Raw genomic sequence first — 21,897 nt, 5'->3', positions numbered from 1 at the left:
CCTCTATATGGTCTATTGACCCTCTCCACACCCTGGATTTTTAAAGGGCTCAAATCACCATGATGGACATCCCTAAAGTGTTTAGCGAGTCCCAAGGTGGTACGTGCTGTTTTGGAAACTGATGTAACTGCAGAAATGTGTTCACTAATTCTCTTTTTAAGACTACGAGTTGTACACCCACTATAATTTTTGGAACATGTTTCGCAGTAGGCCATGTAAACCAGATGTCTGGTATTGCAATTTATGTATGTCTTTATCCCATAACTTTTTCCATTAATATCAAAGAAATGATCCCCTCTTTGAATGAACTTACAAATGCTACATTTCGGCTTACCACATTTAAAGGTGTCTTTGAAGTGCAACCAGGTTCTGTTAGGCTATGTGCGCACGTCGCGTAAAAACATGCAGTTACGCTGCGCTTTGTAGCGCAGCGTAACTGCATGCGTCCTGCGTCCCCTGCACAGTCTATGGAGACTGTGCAGGGGCCGTGCGCACGTGGCGTTTAAGAGCGCAGCGCTTCGGCTACTGCCGAAGCGCTGCGCAAAAAGAAGTGACATGTCACTTCTTTCCTGCGCTTTGCCGGCAGCTCCTGCTCTGTCTATGGCAGGAGCTGCAGGCAGAGCGCATGGAATCGGCGCTCACTACGGACATTTCTGCAGCGATCTAAAGCGCACATGTGCTCTTCAGATCGCTGCAGAAATTTCTGCAGGGCTTGTACGCAACGTGCGCACATAGCCTTACATTGACTTCCATGGAAAGTAGATGGTGAAATAAAATCCCCAATGCTTCTACCCCTCGTAGAAACATATCTGACCCCATTCTTAAGGATTTGGTCCAATTTCTCATCCTGGCAGAATATAGGTAGATTTCGCCTAATCAAATCCTTAATCCTATTAAAGGGAACCTGTCATCAGAAATGTAGCTATAAACCTAAAAGTTTCCCCCTCTGCAGCTCCTGGGCTGCATTCTAGCAAGGTTCCTGTACTTTTTGTGGCCCCTTTCAAACCAAATTAAATACTTTATAAACTTGTACCTTTTGCTATGTAAATTTTGTAAATCGTCCATGGGGGCGGGCTCTCTGCTGACCGTTGCTATTCCTCCAGCAGATTTACGCCGCCCCCCAACGCTGAATTTCATATCGCAGGACGCCGCCCCTGGGCGCCCGTGGTCCCGCGCATGCGCTGTGCGACTGTAGCGGGACTGTGCACTGTGTGCACGTGTGACCGCTGGTGACGTTTTGCGCAGGCACGAGGTTATGGGCGGCGCTGTGAGTGTCATCAGCAAGTATGGCCCATAACCTCGTGACCGCACTTTCCCCTCTTCCTCCAGCGTTCTGCGCAAGCGCTTGCTGGCCAGACGACCCGACGTCACCTCTTTCCCATCTTGCCCTGCTGCAGGGTAAGATGGGAAGGAGGTGACGTCGGGTCATTTGGCCGGCGAGCGCTTGCGTAGAACGCTGGAGGCAGTGGGGGAAAGCGCGTCCACGAGATTATGAGTGGGCACTTGCGATGCAATCACAGCGTCGCCCATAATCTCGTGCTTGTGACACACGTCACCAGCGATCCTGGCGTGGACGGCACCTCGGGCGCAGTGGGCGGCGTCCTGATGGATGAAATGGAGCGTGGGGGGACGGCGTCAATGTGCTGGAGGAACAGCAACGGTCACCAGAGAGCCCGCCCCCATGGACGATTTACAAAATTTACATAGCAAAAGGTACAAGTTTATAAAGTATTTAATTTGGTTTAAAAGGGGCCACAAAAAGTACAGGAACCTTGCTAGAATGCAGCCCACGAGCTGCAGAGGGGGAAACTTTTAGGTTTCAAGCTAAATTTCTGATGACAGGTTCCCTTTAAAGTTCATGGAGTAACGAGTAGCAAATGTTAACACCTCATTCTTCTTGTTTTTTTTTCTGGATTCCTTTCTATTCTTTAGAGAAGCCATCAAAAGAGAATCCTGAGTTTTATTCAATGCTATCTCATGGGCTCTTGCAACACTATCACGAGTATAACCCCGCATTCTCAGTCTCTTAGGCTATGTGCGCACGTTGCGTAATTACATGCAGTAACGCTGCGCTCTGCAGCGCAGCGTAACTGCATGCGTCCTGCGTCCCCTGCATAATCTATGAAGATTATGCAGGAGCCGTGCGCACGTGGCGTATTAGAGCGCAGCGCTTCGGCTGCTGCCCGAAGCGCGTGTTCTAAGAAGTGACATGTCACTTCTTTCCTGCACTTTGCCTGCAGCCCCCGCTCTGTCTATGGGAGGGGCTGCAGTCAGAGCGCATGGAATCGGCTTTTTTTTTTTCCATTACGGACTCTTTCTGCAGCGATTTGAAGCGCACGTGTGCTCTTTAAATCGCTGCAGAAATTTCTGCACTGACAGTACGCAACGTGCGCACATAGCCTTATACATACAGTCACTCTCCCTAAGAAAAGAGTCTGTATTATTGAATAATGAGATCCAATCTGAGGACAACTTATCTAAAACTGAGAGACAGGCACTAAATGAATTGAAGTCCATGGAAGTCAATGTAACAGAACCTGGTTGCACTTCAAGGACACTTTTATGGTGATTTGAGCACTTTAAAAATCCAGGGTGTGGAGAGGGTTAATAGACCATATAGAGGTGGTGACTGGCGTAGGATTCTACTTGCAAAAGAGATGTATTGGATCCTGAAATTAAATGCCCATTTCCCATGTGGTTTGAACCTTCGCCTGACTTGTACATTTATTGATTTTTTGCAGTCTATCATATAGGGATTGTTGGAAGTTTGTTTTTATTGGATTGTATGGCACTATTTAATGTAGATCCGGCTCAGCAATAGGACATGCTAGTCCTTAAAAGCCATCTTTGCTTTCATTTTATTATGAAGCCTATGAATAAGGAGGGCCATTTCTCTGAAACGGCGTATTTGCACTATTTCTTGAAGACATGTTTTAATAAGATTAAATAAAGGATCTTTTTTAAAACATCGGTGCTGGATATTTCCTCCCCTCCTTCCTTTGGATTGATGATGCTGTATTTACATTGATAGCAATATCAGAAAACATTTTTAGTACTCATTACTTTTTATTTCTACAATAGTGTTTTAAAATTTTCATCTAATTAGGGCTAGTGCACAAACTTTTTGTGAAAGAAAGTTCCCAAGATATTACAATAAAGATTATCTGTCCTTCCACTGGTGTTACTGAACAACTGTAGTCAGTAAATGAGTCAATAAATGACTAGAAACTGTATGGAAGCTTTACCTTTATTCAGGCATCCATCAACCACCTTCTATCTTACAGTATATGTATGGCCAACTATCAGCCATCAACCACCTTCTATCTTACAGTATATGTATGGCCAACTATCAGCCATCAACCACCTTCTTACAGTATATGTATGGCCAACTATCAGCCATCAACCACCTTCTTACAGTATATGTATGGCCAACTATCAGCCATCAACCACCTTCTATCTTACAGTATATGTATGGCCAACTATCAGCCATCAACCACCTTCTATCTTACAGTATATGTATGGCCAACTATCAGCCATCAACCACCTTCTATCTTACAGTATATGTATGGCCAACTATCAGCCATCAACCACCTTCTTACAGTATATGTATGGCCAACTATCAGCCATCAACCACCTTCTTACAGTATATGTATGGCCAACTATCAGCCATCAACCACCTTCTATCTTACAGTATATGTATGGCCAACTATCAACCATCAACCACCTTCTATCTTACAGTATATGTATGGCCAACTATCAGCCATTAACCACCATCTATCTTACAGTATATATATGGCCAATTATGAGCCATCAACCACCACCTATCTTACAGATTATGTATGGCCAACTATCAGCCATCAACCACCTTCTATCTTACAGTATATGTATGGCCAACTATGAGCCATCAACCATCTTCTATCTTACAGTATATGTATGGCCAACTATTGGCCATCACAACAGCGGTAAGAAGAAAGTAACCATCAGGTAACTGCCACACAGGCAGAAGAGCATCAATAAAGGTAATTATCTCAAGAATTGTAAAACGCCTCTGTATGATCACTGACCGAGTGAACATGGTGGAAATATGCTGAAAAGCTATCAAAAGCCTTACTATATGGCTGATTTTATAACATACAGTACATATATATTTTTATATACAATAAATATAAATATATATATATATATATATATATATATATATATATATATATATATATATATATATATATATATATATATATATATATATATATATATATATATATATATATACACACACACATACACACACACACACACACACTATATATTATTAGCCTGAAACAGAGCAAAACATCTCCTAGTGTGAACAAGGGATGTGCTGCTGATAATATGCAAACTGAAAAGGGGACTAAACAATAGTATTAATGACTATTTGGCCCCCATACAGTTTGCATCAATATGTAGAAGAGGGCCTTAACCAAACGCTGGCCACTGTAATAGCAATTGGTATAGGTCTGCCTGTATAAATCCATAAGAGGCAGGCTGGAAAAAAAGCTTTAGCATAGAACCACTGTAAGATCTGTAAGATGAAATGAGATTTGTTTTACCTGTTTGTAAGTCCCATAACCTACAAGAGTTATCTGCAGATCCAGAAAGCACATGCCGTGTGTCCCCTACGCACATTGGTTAAGGATGCTGACATGCAAAGATCACTGCTAAAGACACTGCACTTATCAAACCAGTGTGGGCTGCATCCTCTGTACTCCTTGTGATGTGGAAAGACCGGTAGCAAGGAGAATTCGAAGAGACCTGCTGCCATGGAAATGTGACAATACCAGCTCCAATATAGAAGTAACAAATATGGCATACACATTATACAGGAGAGTAAAAGGTCTGGACGAGACAACTAAATATCCCTCTGGAATCTCCGAAACATTAAAATTAGAATGTATTTCATTTTACCACCAGTTACATAAAGAGGTAATCCACTACTCGGACAAACCTCTGCCCCCTGGGTACAATAAGAAAAGCTCACCTTGTGCACCAGCGCCGTTCCAGCGAGGCGCTTAGTCTCCCGTGACAATATGTCACGTGAGCACAGGAGCCAATCAGCAACCACAGACAGTCTGTGGCTTATCAATATTCCATCACAGTGAACGTTCACTGACAAAATACCAAAGGTAGCAGGCCGTTATGTCACGAGTGCTGAAGTTAATGTTACGTGAGCGCTAACATCACCAGAATGGCGCCAGCTGCGGAGGTGAGTGTAAGGGTTTCTTATTTTACACGGGAGACTTTAGCATTTAAGAAAGGGTTATCCAAAAAGTGGATAACCACTATAATTGGTGACTAGTAATGAGCAAGCACTAAGATTCTTGAGTGTTTGGCATTGGAAATGAACAGGTCGGACGGGCGTGACTCTAGTACCAAGTATAATGGAAGTCGATATGAAGACTGCTCCGGAAAAATGCTCGAGTTTCTCATTGACTTCCATAATACTCAGTATTCAAGTTGAGCCCGTCCAAGTGTCCAACTGCTTGTTTTGATTACCATTAGCATCTTTGTGTTCGCTAATCACCACAGGTAACATGTATGAAAAAAAAAGTTATAATGGAAAGGATACAGTCGACATCCACACACCACACCGCTCCTGTGTGACCATTGTAGGTTCCCAGGCGCTCTCCGTTCACAGAGTACCAAACGTTAACCACCTATAGACAAAAACAAAATACATATTTAAAACAGGAGTTTTGAAGCCAGAACGTACAGTACACACTGCCTCTATAGTGTAGCACATTTCACACAACAGCAGAAGTAGACTTTCAATGTCAAAAAGTGACTTACTGGATCTTTAGCAACTGTGAAAAGCAGGTCCCCATCTCGGTTGTACTTAATTTGGGTAATGGACCGCTCATGGCCCTGAAGCAGGATCGGTCTCTTTAAAGAAAAAATAAAGTTAATTATAAGATAGTTGTAAAAAATGAATTGCAAAGCTTCTGCTCTACATTGTGATGTGAATCATGGACTGTACACGGACGACACGAGTTCACATACTTGTAGCCTTGTTTGGGTAAGTTTTATACATGATGCTATAAAAAATGGACATGTCTCCGTGAATTTTTGGTGAACATGGTACATCACAAGAAATAGACATTTGAGCAGCCCAATAGACTTCACTGGGTACGTGTCCTATTGGTGAAAACACATATGTGACTCAGACGTCTGAATGAAGCCTTAAGGCCCAGTCACACTAAACAACTTACCAGTGATCCCAACAACGATACAACCTGATAGGGATCGCTGGTAAGTTGCTAGGAGGTCGCTGGTGAAAGGTCACATAAAGCGACGCTCCAGTGATCCCACCAGCAACCTGACCTGGCAGGGATCGCTGGAGCGTCGCTACACGGGTTGCTGGTGAGCTGTCACACAGGCAGATCTCACCAGCAACCAGTGACCAGCCCTCAGCGCCGCGTGGAAGCGATGCTGCGCTTCGTAACTAAGGTAAATATCGGGTAACCAACCCGATATTTACCTTGGTTACCAGCACACACCGCTTAGCGCTGGCTCCCTGCACACCTAGCCACAGTACACATCGGGTTAATTACCCGATGTGTACTCTGCTACGTGTGCAGGCAGCAGGAGCCGGCTTCTGCGGACGCTGGTAACCACGGTAAACATCGGGTAACCAAGAAGCCCTTACCTTGGTTACCCGATATTTACCATCGTTACCAGCGTCCGCCGCTCTCACACTGCCAGTGCCGGCTCCCTGCTGCCTGCACACATAGCCACAGTACACATCGGGTTAATTACGCGATTATGCTGAGGACACTTTGATCAGAGTCTGAGTGTGAGCATATTGTGATTCAATTCTCCCGCACTGTGAGGAGACAAGTTTCTCCAGCTTCTCCATTCTGTGAGTCTGCGGGTATTAGAATGCCCACAGATGTCCTCCGAGTGCAATCCGATGATCACCCAAAGACTTGAATGGGCGAGTCTTGTCTGATTTACGGGTCTACTGCAGCATGCTGAAATTTTTTTCTCATGCCAAATAGATAGGCAATTAAAAAAAAAATGTGACACCAATGCCACAATAGTGCAAAACTTTGCTTGTATACCAGAATAACCACCAATAATTAGGCAAGCAAAAAATGATAATAATTAAAAGGATAACCTTTATTCAAAAATGAATTAAAAACACATCAAAAACATGGAACCGCCCAGGTGACGGATGAAATATAGATACATGGGGGTACAACACTAGTGGTAACAATCAGCACCACCATATACCACATCAACTAGTAAACACAATATTAGTTTTGATATCTATGCATGTTTGTCAATGAGCAATATAGCCAAAAAGAGATACAAGTGTATCATACATGAAGAGTAATATGAACAGGGTAAAGAGGCTACATGGTAAAAGCTTGTAAAGCATGCATCATGACATCATATTACCCGATGAAACAGGTGGTATCCGTGTAGCAACCCCCACCAACACTGACGCGCGTTTCGCAGCTCGTGTGCTTCGTCCAGGAGTGATCCCTCCTGGACGAAGCACACGAGCTGCGAAACGCGCGTCAGTGTTGGTGGGGGTTGCTACACGGATACCACCTGTTTCATCGGGTAATATGATGTCATGATGCATGCTTTACAAGCTTTTACCATGTAGCCTCTTTACCCTGTTCATATTACTCTTCATGTATGATACACTTGTATCTCTTTTTGGCTATATTGCTCATTGACAAACATGCATAGATATCAAAACTAATATTGTGTTTACTAGTTGATGTGGTATATGGTGGTGCTGATTGTTACCACTAGTGTTGTACCCCCATGTATCTATATTTCATCCGTCACCTGGGCGGTTCCATGTTTTTGATGTGTTTTTAATTCATTTTTGAATAAAGGTTATCCTTTTAATTATTATCATTTTTTGCTTGCCTAATTATTGGTGGTTAATTAAAAAAAAAAACAAGACAAAAAACAATCAGCACTGCCCCATTGAATAATATTGGTCAGAGTGCTATCCAATAAAAAAATCAGAGAGTACTCATCCGATGTATAGGATTGTGGGACACAGGCCTAAGAATAAGGCTATGTGCCCACGTGTGTGCACTCTGCACAGCAGACAGCAGAGTAACGTCACTGCATGTGCGCTTCAGAGCGCAGCTGAAAAGCTCCACTCTGAAGCTTCGGTGACTGCCGATTCCATGCCCTCTGGCTGCAGCCTCTCCCATAGACAGAGCGGGGGCTGCATGCAGAGCGCACGAAAGAAATGACATGTCACTTCTTAAAATGCAGCGATTTGGCAGCAGCCGAAGCGCTGCGTTCTAATACGCCACGTGGGCATGGATTAGGCACAATCTTCATAGATTATGCTGGGGACGCAGGACGCATGCAGTTACGCTGTGGTGCAGATCGCAGCGTAACTGCATGAAAATACGCCACGTGGGCACACAGCCTTATAGCAAAACTATAGAAAATGTATTTGCATGTGTTTTTAAATATTTTAAACTGCAAAACACACGACCTTTCCTGTGAGCTGCTGCAGACTGCGTCTATAGGGGGAGTTAAAAGAAAAAGGTTTTGGTACCGTGTTAGCCAGTTAAAAATGATTGATTGCTCTCAGTGAGAGAAACAAAATTCTAGTTTTGTAGTTGTGATACCTTTTAATGGCTAACTAAAATAAAATAGGATGTAGGGGGAGTGACGCATAAATCTGACACTCTGACTGGACCGGAGCCGTGTCTTGTCGGCACCATGCAGTCATGATTAAAAAGGACCTACACATTTTTTCCTCTAAATAAAGAGTGTAAATACCTTTAATTTAACATGTTACATTGCTTTTCTTGAAAATATCTGCTCCTCATGCTGCTGGCATCTTCATTATACAGGTGTAATCCAGCTCTGTTGCCGTACACCGTCTATGGCTCACCTCAATAGACTGATATGTGAATAGCACAGAACCTGCTCTCATTAGCCGTCTATAATAGCACTGAGGGGACAGCATGTGTTTTCTGTAGCTCCTTGACAATCACCTATATAACTGATTGAGGGAATGCTAAGGAGCCACAGAAGACATACTGTCCTAGATGATAAAAGAGTGGGGTAGGTATAATTCCACTAATGTACTGCTGCCCCAAAGGCTGTTAATCCTGGAGAGCCGTACACAGCGTTCAGGAGACGTGTCCAGCTTTACCCTAGATCAGAGCTGCATAAGGAAGATACCAGCAGCAGGAGGAGCAGGTATTTTACAGGGAACCTGTCGGCCGCATTATCCTCAATGAGCCAACAATGTATGTACATTTTGCTGCTTATCGAATGCTGAATGAATGCACAATTAAAGAAGTTGTCCAGTTACCAAAACTGATTTTTTTTTTTCTGATAAATCTTGCTAATATGTGACCCTCAACACATCTATTATGTTTTTTCAGCAAAATTACCTTTCATTGTGCACTAGCAGCACATGCTCATTGCTGGCTCCAGCTCTGATGGGGTTAATCTCTCCTCTGACTTCCTGTGTTCAGTTCCTACAAGTCCCAGAATTCTTTGTGGCTCTAGGGCGGTGTCTAGCTTATCTAACACACCCATTGTGTCTAATACACCCACTCTGCTCTCCACCCAAACCCTCCTCCCTGCCTCTTCCCAGTGGATGCACTCAGATCAATCACACAGAGACAGCAGCAACTCTACACAGCCAGAGGAAGAAAGTGTGTGTGCGCGTATATACAGTGTGTGTGTATATACAGTGTGTGTGCGTATATACAGTGTGTGTGTGTATATATACAGTGTGTGTGTGAGTGTGTATGTGTATGTCATACTCACCTGTCTGCAGGGTCCCGGTGCCATGCCTGCTTCCAGCCCCTGTCTCGGTACCGCCGCTCTGGCTGTGTGCAGTCTCCCCGGGGCACGTACGAAGCTTGCAGGACCTGGCGGTGGATCACCTGATGCAGTCACCTGATGCATCAGCTGATCGATTCTCGCGGTGACGGCTATCAGCTGATCCTGCCGTCAGGGGACTTCATCAGCTGATTACCGGCAGCTCCTGCAGTGATGGGCCAGGATCAGACTCCGCTGCAGGAGCTGCCGGTAATCAGCACAGACGTGAGTATTTATTTATTATTTTTTTTTTGCACTGATGCTTCAGCTGATTGTATAATCGGCTTTTATACAATCAGCTGATGTGTCATGTGATTCACGTAGTTTAACCTGACACATCATCTGATCGCTTTGCCTTCCAGCAAACCGATCAGATGATATTGGATCCTGATTGGGCGGCGCGGGACCCTTGACCCAGGATTACTGCGGAGGGGGGTTTATTTCAATAAAGATGGAGTCACTAATTGTGTTGTGTTTTATTTCTAATAAAAATATTTTTCTGTGTGTTGTGTTTTTTTTTTTTATCATTACTAGAAATTCATGGTGGCCATGTCTAATATTGGCGTGACACCATGAATTTCGGGCTTAGGGCTAGCTGATAATATACAGCTAGCCCTAACTCCATTATTACCCAGCTAGCCACCCGGCATCAGGGCAGCTGGAAGAGTTGGATACAGCGCCAGAAGATGGCGCTTCTATGAAAGCGCCATTTTCTGGGGTGGCTGCGGACTGCAATTCGCAGTGGGGGTGCCCAGAAAGCTTGGGCACCCTTCACTGTGGATTCCAATCCCCAGCTGCCTAGTTGTACCCGGCTGGACACCAAAATTAGGCGAAGCTCACGTCATTTTTTTTTTAAAATTATTCCATGAAATTCATGAAATAATATTAAAAAAAAAAAAGGGCTTCTCTATATTTTTGGCTCCCAGCCGGGTACAAATAGGCAGCTGGGGGTTGGGGGCAGCCCGTACCTGCCTGCTGTACCCGGCTAGCATACAAAAATATGGCGAAGCCCATGTCATTTTTTTTTTCTTTTTGGGTAAAAAACTGCATACAGTCCTGGATGGAGGATGCTGAGCCTTGTAGTTCTGCAGCTGCTGTCTGCTCTCCTGCATACACTAGTGAATGGAGGATGCTGAGCCTTGTAGTTCTGCAGCTGCTGTCTGCTCTCCTGCATACACTAGTGAATGGAGGATGCTGAGCCTTGTAGTTCTGCAGCTGCTGTCTGCTCTCCTGCATACACTAGTGAATGGAGGATGCTGAGCCTTGTAGTTCTGCAGCTGCTGTCTGCTCTCCTGCATACACTAGTGAATGGAGGATGCTGAGCCTTGTAGTTCTGCAGCTGCTGTCTGCTCTCCTGCATACAATGAACATTTTGAATAAGGAAATGACATCAGACCTTTTTTTTTTTTCCATCAACAATCTTTAATGGCATTGTGCACTGATTAAAAACGCAGTGAGCAAAAACGCAGCAAAAAAACGCACCAAATCGCTGCAAAAACGTGACATGCAGCACCGCAGGTGACAGAGCAGAGCAAGTTGGTGACATGCTCTGCTCTGACACATAGTGTGCTGCATGTCACTGTATCCACTCTGGGACTTGTTGTGCAGGTGACCGGATGATACATGTCACTAACTTGCTCCACTCTGTGACTTCTGCTGCATTTTTCCAACTGTATACACTCTCACCTGAACAAGTCTCAGAGTGGGGCAGTTAGTGACATGTATCATCCGGTCACCTGCACAACAAGTCCCAGAGTGGTGAAAGATAGTGACATGCAGCACACTATGTGTCAGAGCAGAGCATGTCACTGTCTCCACTCTGGGACTTGTTGTGCAGGTGACCGGATGATACAGTCACTAACTGCCCCACTCTGTGATTTCTGCTGCATAGTACCAACTGTATACACTCTCACCTGCACAACAAGTCCCATAGTGGAGACAGTTAGTGACATGTAGCATCCGGTCACCTGCACAACAAGGGGCCAGAGTGGAAAAAGATAGTGACATGCAGCACACTATTTGTCAGAGCAGAGCATGTCACTGTCTCCAGTCCGCTGACCTCACAGCCCGTACACGCTGCGATGGATGCAGGGGGACACAGAACAAGTAATCGGCCGACACTGGAGTCATCTGATTACTTGGATGAATTGAGCAGTAAAATGCTCTGGTGCTCGATGGGCGAAGCCCATGCCGATTTTTTTTAAAAAAAATTCATTAAAAATAAAAAAACAAAAAAAAAATCACATTGTTTGTGGGCTCCCGCTGCATTTTGTATTGCTAAGGGTAACCAAAGCAGCTACTGGCTGCTAGCCCCCGCTGCTTGGTGTTACTTTCACTGGCAATAGAAATGCAGGAAGCATTTTTTTTTTATAAAGGTTTTTCCCTGAAAACGTTTTTAAGAAAATGACGTGGGCTTCGCCATATTTTTGTATGCTAGCCAGGTACAGCAGGCAGCTACGGGCTGCCCCCAACCCCCAGCTGCCTAGTTGTACCCGGCTGGGAACCAAAATATAGAGAAGCCCTTTTTTTTCATGAATTTCATGAAATAATTTAAAAAAAAAAAAAATGATGTGGGCTTGCCAAATTTTTGAGTCCAGCCAGGTACAACTAGGCAGCTGGGGCTTGGAATCCACAGTGCAGGGTGCCCAAAACTTTCTGGGCCCCCCACTGTGAATTGCAGTCCACAGCTGCCCAGAAAATGGCGCTTTCATAGAAGCGCCATCTTCAGGCGCTGTATCCAACTCTTCCAGTGGCCCTGGGTAATAAGGGGTTAATACCAGCTATGTTTTACCAGCTGGTATAAAGCCCGAGATTCTTAATGTCAGGCCAAGTTTAACCTGGCCATTAAGAATCTCCAACAAAGGGTTTAAAAAAAAAAAAAAAAAAAGACATCACACAGAGAAAAATACTTTATTAGAAATAAATACACAGACACAGTAGGGACTCCATGTTTATTACTCCCTCTCACCCCTCCACGATGGAGATTTCTGTACTGACCATGCCAGGAAGAGAGCGAGGAAAAGAGCGAGCGGGGGGAGGAAAAGAGAGAGAGAGGGGGGAGAGAAGAGAGAGAGAGAGGGGGGAGAGAAGAGAGAGAGAGAGGGGGGAGAGAAGAGAGAGAGAGAGGGGGGAGAGAAGAGAGAGAGAGAGGGGGGGGAGAAGAGAGAGAGAGGGGGGGGAGAAGAGAGAGAGAGGGGGGGAGAAGAGAGAGAGAGGGGGGGGAGAAGAGAGAGAGAGGGGGGGAGAAGAGAGAGAGAGGGGGGGAGAAGAGAGAGAGAGGGGGGGGAGAGAGAGAGAGAGGGGGGGAGAAGAGAGAGAGAGGGGGGGAGAAGAGAGAGAGAGGGGGGGAGAAGAGAGAGAGAGGGGGGAGAAGAGAGAGAGAGAGGGGGGGAGAAGAGAGAGAGAGGGGGGGGAGAAGAGAGAGAGAGGGGGGGGAGAAGAGAGAGAGAGGGGGGGGAGAAGAGAGAGAGAGAGGGGGAGAAGAGAGAGAGAGAGGGGGGGAGAAGAGAGAGAGAGGGGGGGGAGAAGAGAGAGAGAGAGGGGGGGGGAAGAGAGAGAGAGAGGGGGGGGGAAGAGAGAGAGAGAGGGGGGGGGAAGAGAGAGAGAGAGGGGGGGGAGAAGAGAGAGAGAGAGGGGGGGGAGAAGAGAGAGAGAGAGGGGGGGGAGAAGAGAGAGAGAGAGGGGGGGGAGAAGAGAGAGAGAGAGGGGGGGGAGAAGAGAGAGAGAGAGGGGGGGGAGAAGAGAGAGAGAGAGGGGGGGGAGAAGAGAGAGAGAGAGGGGGGGGGAGAAGAGAGAGAGAGGGGGGGGAGAAGAGAGAGAGAGGGGGGGAGAAGAGAGAGAGAGGGGGGGGAGAAGAGAGAGAGAGGGGGGAGAAGAGAGAGAGAGGGGGGGAGAAGAGAGAGAGAGGGGGGGAGAAGAGAGAGAGAGGGGGGAGAGAAGAGAGAGGAGGGGGGAGAAGAGAGAGAGAGAGGGGGGAGAAGAGAGAGAGAGGGGGGGAGAAGAGAGAGAGAGGGGGGAGAAGAGAGAGAGAGGGGGGGAGAAGAGAGAGAGAGGGGGGGGAGAAGAGAGAGAGAGGGGGGGAGAAGAGAGAGAGGGGGGGAGAAGAGAGAGAGGGGGGGGAGAAGAGAGAGAGAGGGGGGGAGAAGAGAGAGAGAGGGGGGGAGAAGAGAGAGAGGGGGGGAGAAGAGAGAGAGAGGGGGGAGAAGAGAGAGAGAGGGGGGGAGAAGAGAGAGAGAGGGGGGGAGAAGAGAGAGAGAGGGGGGGGAAGAGTGAGAGAGAGGGGGGGGGAAGAGAGAGAGAGGGGGGGGGGAAGAGAGAGAGAGAGGGGGGGGAAGAGAGAGAGAGAGGGGGGGAGAAGAGAGAGGGGGGGAGAAGAGAGAGAGAGAGGGGGGGGAGAAGAGAGAGAGAGAGGGGGGAGTAGAGAGAGAGAGAGGGGGGGAGAAGAGAGAGTGAGAGGGGGGGAGAGAGAGAGAGAGGGGGGGAGAAGAGAGAGAGAGTGGGGGGGGGAGAAGAGAGAGAGAGAGGGGGGGGGGAGAAGAGAGAGAGAGAGGGGGAGAGAGAGAGAGAGGGGGAGAGAGAGAGAGGGGGGAGAAGAGAGAGAGAGGGGGGAGAAGAGAGAGAGAGGGGGGGGAGAAGAGAGAGAGAGGGGGGGAGAAGAGAGAGAGAGGGGGGGAGAAGAGTGAGAGTGGGGGGAGAAGAGAGAGGGGGGGAGAAGAGAGAGAGAGGGGGGGAGAGAGAGAGAGGGGGGAGAAGAGAGAGAGGGGGGGAGAAGAGAGAGAGAGGGGGGAGAAGAGAGAGAGAGGGGGGAGAAGAGAGAGAGAGGGGGGAGAAGAGAGAGAGAGGGGGGAGAAGAGAGAGAGAGGGGGAGAAGAGAGAGAGAGGGGGGAGAAGAGAGAGAGGGGGGGAGAAGAGAGAGAGGGGGGGAGAAGAGAGAGAGAGACAGGGGGGAGAAGAGACAGGGGGGAGAAGAGACAGGGGGGAGAAGAGACAGGGGGGGAGAAGAGACAGGGGGGAGAGAGACAGGGGGGAGAAGAGACAGGGGGGGAGAAGAGACAGGGGGGAGAAGAGACAGGGGGGGAGAAGAGACAGGGGGGGAGAAGAGACAGGGGGGGAGAAGAGACAGGGGGGGAGAAGAGAGGGGGGGGAGAAGAGAGAGGGGGGAGAAGAGAGAGGGGGGAGAAGAGGAGGGGGGGAGAAGAGAGAGGGGGGGAGAAGAGAGGGGGGAGGAGAGAGAGGGGGGGAGAAGAGAGAGGGGGGGAGAAGAGAGAAGGGGGGAGGAGAGAGGGGGAGAAGAGAGAGGGGGGAGAAGAGAGAGGGGGGGGAGAAGAGAGGGGGGGGAGAAGAGAGGGGGGGAGAAGAGAGGGGGGGGAGAGAGAGAGGGGGGAGAAGAGAGCGAGGGGGGAAGAGAGCGAGGGGGGAGAAGAGAGCGAGGGGGGGAGAAGAGAGAGAGGGGGGAGAAGAGAGAGGGGGGAGAAGAGAGAGAGGGGGGAGAAGAGAGAGAGAGGGGGGAGGGGAGAGAGAGGGGGGAGGGGAGAGAGAGAGGGGGGAGGGGAGAGGGGGGAGGGAGAGAGGGGGGAGAGAGAGGGGGGGGAGAGAAGGGGGAGAGAAGGGGGGAGAGGAGAGGGGGGGAGAGAGAGGGGGGAGAGAGAGGGGGGAGAGAGCAGGGGGAGAAGAGAGGGGGGGAGAGAGAGAGGGGGGAGAGAGAGAGGGGGGGAGAAGAGAGCGAGGGGGGAGAAGAGAGAGAGGGGGGGGAGAAGAGAGCGAGGGGGGAGAAGAGAGAGAGGGGGGGGAGAAGAGAGAGAGGGGGGAGAAGAGAGGAGAGGGGGGGAGAAGAGAGCGAGGGGGGAGAAGAGAGCGAGGGGGGAGAAGAGAGCGAGGGGGAGAAGATGAGAGCGAGGGGGGAGAAGAGAGCGAGGGGGGGAGAAGAGAGCGAGGGGGGGAGAAGAGAGCGAGGGGGGGAGAAGAGAGAGAGGAGGGGGGGAGAAGAGAGAGAGAGAGGGGGGGAGAAGAGAGAGAGAGAGGGGGGGAGAAGAGAGAGAGAGAGGGGGGGAGAAGAGAGAGAGAGGGGGGAGAGAGAGGGGGGGGAGAAGAGAGTGAGGGGGGAGAAGAGAGCGGGGGAGAGAGAGGGGGGGAGAAGAGAGGGGGGGTGGGAGAGGGGGGAGAAGAGAGAGGGGGGGAGAAGAGAGAGAGGGGGGAAGAGAGAGAGGGGGGGGAGAAGAGAGAGAGGGGGGGGAGAAGAGAGGGGGGAGAGAAGAGAGTGGGGAAAGAGGGGGGGGCAGAGGTGCTCTGTCCCAACTGTCTCACTCTGTGACCTTGTGGTGCAGGTGACAGAGTGCAGACAGTTGGTCCCATGCAGCAGGACAGATGGCAGAGCACAGCGGTGACATGCTGTCAGTGTCTTGCTGCTGGAGGAGCAGATGATCACACTGCCCCGACACCGGCCGCTCTCCTGACATCGCAGCAGAGCGGGCGGGTGGACAGTGTGATCACATACTTACATGCAGGGGGGGATTCAGCTGAAGAACCCCCCCCTGTACTGCACACTGGCGCCCCGTGCCTCACCATCTGCAGGACGCTTAGCCGGCTCCACACTGACGTCCTCCGGATCCTCCCCTCGATGCTGAGCTGTGACGTGCGGTAGTCACCGCCCACAGCCCTGTCACTCAATCTGAGTGGTGCCAGCCTCCTGTGACGTACCAGTCTTGTTTGAGAGCCCGGAAATGCCGGGACGTCAGAGGATGCTGGCGGCCACAGCTCCAGGGGGTCATGTGACAGGCACTGAGCGTGCAGCATAGCGCCGCTCAGTGCCGGAAATGGAAATACAAGCCAATGGAGAAAATACCTAGAATTGTAAGTAGAACTTCTACAGAAAATAAAAAAATGGGTGAACCACCCCTTTAACTTTAAACCCTGCGCCTCGCAGAGGATGACCAGTTCAGGATGATTTCCTCAGCTAATCCCCCCTCTCATCAGGTAAGCCACTCACATCAGTGACATGGCTTGTAACACTACAAATCTTGAGCATGCAGCCAAATGCCCCTTTGGAAATGCCCTTTCCTTTTGGAAATGCCTAATGAAGTTCGGTGTATGGTTCCCCCTTTTCTGGAAGATAATCATTTTTTCACACATTCGTCTGAACCCAGCTTAAAAGGGAACCGGTCACCACTTTTTTTGGCCTATAAGCTGCCGCCACCACCACCGGGCTCTTATATACAGCATGTTAGGGCGCTCTCACATATCCGGTTTTTCGCCGGTTTGATGGATGCGGCGCACGCCAGTCCAGTATGATAAAGTACAGTGGCAGCGCCGCAACTTCTGGGTCACATGCTCTGGTCACATGACAGCATGTGACTGGTGCATGTTGCACTGCCACTGTATACACTGTACTGGCGTGCGCCACATCCGCGTCAAACCGGCGAAAATCCGGATGTGTGAGAGCGCCTTAACATGCTGTATATAAGAGCCCAGGCCGCTGTGAGAACATAAAAAACACTTTATAAGACTTACCTAACGGTTGCGCAGTTGGCCACTTGGGCGTCTCCGTTGTCCGGTGCCGGCGCCTCCTCTCTCGGCCATCTTCGTCCTTTTTCTGAAGCCTGTATGCATGACGCGCCTACGTCATACACACTCACCGGTCCCGCGCAGGCGCAGCACAATACTTTGATCTGCCCTGCTCATGACCTGAATGCCGGCTAGTGTGGATGACGTCGGACGCATCTTGCACCGTGGCTAGAGGACGACGAAGATGGCGGAAAGAGGCGGCGCCGGCACTGGACAATGCAGATGCCCATACGGCCCACCGCGCAACCGTTAGGCAAGTATTATAAAGTGTTTTTATGTTATACCCCCGGCCTGAGCTCTTATATACAGCATGTTAGAATGCTGTATATAAGAGCCCGGTGGTGGTGGCCGCAGCTTATAGGCCGAAAAAGTGGTGACGGGTTCCCTTTAATAGTGCAGTATTGAGCAGTGCACCTGTGTGATCACATTACTATTGCTCTTTTCTCTAACAAGTAACCAAAAAGGTCACCAAAGACTACAAGCAGAGATCTTGAGGACAGTCTTTTCTGAAAACAGTAGAATGGACACACACGGCACTTCTGGGACGACGGTGCCCAAGTAGGTTCCAAAACCGTCTTCAATCAATTACAGAAAACTTGGCACTCATATGGGGATTGAACATTTTTTTTAATGGGTGAATTTTCCAAACCATATCATCTCCTCTATAGCTGTGGACACCGCAGGACTGCGCTCAGTATTGTTTGCTGATTCTTTAACCATCTACACACCAGCCAAGGCACCTGCACTATAGCAGTATTGAGCCTCGCACACTGATAAAGGTCTTGACAGACCAAAACGTCTGCATTTTGCTGGTTTGAAAAATTTGACCATTAAAAAATTTTCAATCACCATATGTGTGCCAAGTGTTCTGTAATTATTTGCTGAAAAGTGTGACATGTTGATAGAAGCGGTCACGTGATCCAACAATGACGAGACGCTGATAGCCTGCAGTTGTCACAGCAGACAATACTGATGTGAGTCCCCTGATCACCTGCAGCGTTTTGTAGGAGCAGACAATATTGTTAATCCGCTGATCACCTGCAGCGTTGTCACAGCAAACAATACTGATGCGTGAGTCCGCTGATCACCTGCAGTTGTCACAGTAGCCAATATTCATGTGCGAGTACACTGATTGCCTGCAGCGTTTTGTCAGAGAATACAATATTGGTGTGTGTATCCACTGATAGCCTGCAGCATTTTTTTTAGAGCAGACAGCTGATGTGACTCCACTGATCGCCTGCAGTGTTTTGTCAGAGCAGACAATACTGATGTGTGAGTCCCCTGACTGGCTGCAGCGTTGTCAGAGCAGACAATACTGATGTGTGAGTCCCCTGACTGGCTGCAGCGTTGTCAGAGCAGACAATACTGATGTGTGAGTCCCCTGACTGGCTGCAGCGTTGTCAGAGCAGACAATACTGATGTGTGAGTCCCCTGACTGGCTGCAGCGTTGTCAGAGCAGACAATGCTGATGCGTGAGTCCACTGACTGGCTGCAGCGTTGTCAGAGCAGACAAATCTGATGCGTGAGTCCACTGACTGGCTGCAGCGTTGTCAGATCAGACAATGCTGATGCGTGAGTCCACTGACTGGCTGCAGCGTTGTCAGAGCAGACAAATCTGATGCGTGAGTCCACTGACTGGCTGCAGCGTTGTCAGATCAGACAATGCTGATGCGTGAGTCCGCTGACTGACTGCAGCATTTTGCCAGAACAGACAATACTGATGTGGGAGCCCGCTGACTGGCTGCAGCATTTGGTCAGAGCGGACAATACTGATGTGGGAGCCCGCTGACTGGCTGCAGCATTGTCAGAGCAGACAATACTGATGTGTGAGTCCGCTGACTGGCTGCAGCGGTTTGTCAGAGCAGACAATACTGATGTGTGAGTCCGCTGACTGGCTGCAGCGGTTTGTCAGAGCAGACAATACTGATGTGTGAGTCCACTGACTGGCTGCAGCGGTTTGTAAGAGCAGACAATACTGATGTGTGAGTCCGCTGACTGGCTGCAGCGGTTTGTCAGAGCAGACAATACTGATGTGTGAGTCCACTGACTGGCTGCAGCGTTGTCAGAGCAGACAATACTGATGTGTGAGTCCACTGACTGGCTGCAGCGTTGTCAGAGCAGACAATACTGATGCGTGAGTCCACTGACTGGCTGCAGCGGTTTGTCAGAGCAGACAATACTGATGCGTGAGTCCACTGACTGGCTGCAGCGTTGTCAGAGCAGACAATACTGATGTGTGAGTCCACTGACTGGCTGCAGCGTTGTCAGAGCAGACAATACTGATGCGTGAGTCCACTGACTGGCTGCAGCGGTTTGTCAGAGCAGACAATACTGATGTGTGAGTCCGCTGACTGGCTGCAGCGGTTTGTCAGAGCAGACAATACTGATGTGTGAGTCCGCTGACTGGCTGCAGCGGTTTGTCAGAGCAGACAATACTGATGTGTGAGTCCGCTGACTGGCTGCAGCGGTTTGTCAGAGCAGACAATACTGATGTGTGAGTCCGCTGACTGGCTGCAGCGGTTTGTCAGAGCAGACAATACTGATGTGTGAGCCCGCTGACTGGCTGCAGCGTTGTCAGAGCAGACAATACTGATGTGTGAGCCCGCTGACTGGCTGCAGCGGTTTGTCAGAGCAGACAATACTGATGTGTGAGTCCGCTGACTGGCTGCAGGAGGGATCCGTTATTTTTTATTATAATGGGGCCCTGACGGGATGAAGTAGTGGACAACTCATATGAGCTTTACAGTAAACGGTTAAGCGGGATCTCCAGTCTCAGCCAATGCAGGATGAGGCTGAATCACCACTCTGAGGACAGAAATGCCGTGCGTCTTGCCTGCACCGGCCCCAGCAGTCCTCCCGCTGATGTGACCCGTACACAGGGGCAGTTCTGGGTGCGGGGACCTGAGACACAAGGGACGGGATCGGGCCGGAATCGCTTCTACCTAGATACGAGGTGTCTGCGCACTCACCATTATAAACGCTGCTGCCGGCTGTACCAAGGCGCGTGTAGAAGGGCCCGGAAGAGAGAACGATAGAGTATCTACTTCCGGCCCTCCATGGTGCTTGCACCGGAAGCGACGTAATCTGAGTGTACATCAGGAAACCTATGGCCTCTGAGCCTAGAATGTATGGGCTCCTTTCAGGTTAGTGGGCGTGACCGGCTTGGGTGATGAGTGCGGTGATGTTTCCTCCCATTCACTGTAATAATGTAAGCTCCTCCGCCTTGGGGTTCTTACCCCCTCCCGACCCCCGCTTCTATTATAAATATCTCCATGGCCACATGGACGTAAAAAAAAATAAAGTTTATATCATCTGGAAACACGGACTGCATTTTGAAAAGCTCCTATCACGTGACAAGATTACGTCATACCTGGAAGGAGCCCATACAGTGTAGCAGCTACCCTCGCCGCTGACAGCTGCCCTGTAGTGACTACCTATGGCCTGCGGCTCCTCATGCCGCTGTCTGCAGGCCATGTGCTGTCCCTCCTGATTGTGTCCATACTCTGGGGAGCCACCAACCCCTTCCTGAGAAGAGGAGCACAGGGGGTGGAACGTGTGAAAGTGGAGGGCACAGTGCGGAGACTGCTGTATGAGGCGAAGTTCCTGATCTCTAACTACAGGGTGAGACACCAGCAATAATAACAGGTGTCTCCCTGTTTCCTCACAGAAGCTAGCAAGAAAGCAGCCATATTATACCGGAGTGTGGAGGCAGCCCCTACAAAATAATCAGCTGCATTCACAACTCTGGACCCTTCAGAGCTGACATTTCCCAACATTCCTTGGTTACACTAAGGCCATGGGCACACATTGAGTATCTGGTCAGTGTGTTACTTCCAGTATTTGTAATCCACATCCAGGAGTGGGTAAGAAATCCAGAAGTGGTGCCCGTGTTTCTACTCTACTTTTTCTTTGATTGTTCCACTCCTGGTTTTGTCTTAGGGTACTTTCACACTTGCGTTTTTTTCCTTCAGTCGCAATCCGCCGTTTTGTAAAACAGCGCAATCCGTTAACGGATTCCGCTGCTTCCCATAGACTTGTATGGACGACGCATTGCAACTGATGGCCCTGCGTTGCATCCGCCGGGCGGAAAGAACGCAGCATGTAGCGTTTTTCTGCGCTTCCCAGAGCGTCAAAAAAACGCAACGTGCTGGATTCCGTCGGCGTCCGTCATTTTTATAATGAAAGCCTATGGTGGCGGAATCCGTCATTTGATGGATTCTTGAGAGGGATCCGTCTTTACACAATTGCGCATGCTCAGTTGAGTAAATTGCTGAAAAAAAAGCTACAATGGATTCTGTTCTGCAGCATCCGTCGCATCAGTTGTGCCACTATATGAAACGCATCCGTTACATCCGTCACACAACGCAATGCGACGGATGCCGCACAACGCAAGTGTGAAACTAGCCTGAGGTACAAATTTAACCAAATAAAGATGTGTGCACACAATGTGCTTAAGGCCCCCTTCACACATCCGTG

At 49.0% G+C, this 21,897-nt stretch overlaps 2 protein-coding genes across 5 annotated transcripts in view; one reads left to right on the top strand and one right to left on the bottom strand.

The window, feature by feature from the left end:
- Positions 1-20,498, bottom strand: part of EIF3I (eukaryotic translation initiation factor 3 subunit I) — a 54,039-nt gene extending 33,541 nt beyond the window's left edge. The window contains exons 1-4 of the mRNA XM_075336149.1: positions 20,391-20,498; positions 5,827-5,919; positions 5,606-5,693; positions 4,590-4,655 (exon numbers count right to left, since the gene is read on the bottom strand). Of these exons, the coding sequence (XP_075192264.1) occupies positions 4,590-4,655; positions 5,606-5,693; positions 5,827-5,919; positions 20,391-20,393 (250 nt within the window). The 5' untranslated portion in view covers positions 20,394-20,498. The remainder of the gene's footprint in view (positions 1-4,589; positions 4,656-5,605; positions 5,694-5,826; positions 5,920-20,390) is intronic.
- A 232-nt stretch (positions 20,499-20,730) lies between these two features.
- Positions 20,731-21,897, top strand: part of TMEM234 (transmembrane protein 234) — a 76,222-nt gene continuing 75,055 nt past the window's right edge. For all 4 annotated transcript variants that reach the window (XR_012750504.1, XR_012750506.1, XR_012750505.1 and 1 more), the window contains exon 1: positions 20,731-21,042. Coding sequence is in view for 1 of the 4 variants with exons in the window: in XM_075336150.1 (XP_075192265.1) it covers positions 20,875-21,042 (168 nt within the window). In the remaining 3 variants the exon portion in view is untranslated. The remainder of the gene's footprint in view (positions 21,043-21,897) is intronic.

This window comes from Anomaloglossus baeobatrachus, chromosome 2 (assembly GCF_048569485.1).
Source record: "Anomaloglossus baeobatrachus isolate aAnoBae1 chromosome 2, aAnoBae1.hap1, whole genome shotgun sequence".
In the NCBI taxonomy this organism is placed as follows: Eukaryota; Metazoa; Chordata; class Amphibia; order Anura; family Aromobatidae; genus Anomaloglossus; species Anomaloglossus baeobatrachus.
Note: the sequence above shows the minus strand (reverse complement) of the source record. Positions and strands in the feature narration are given on the sequence as shown.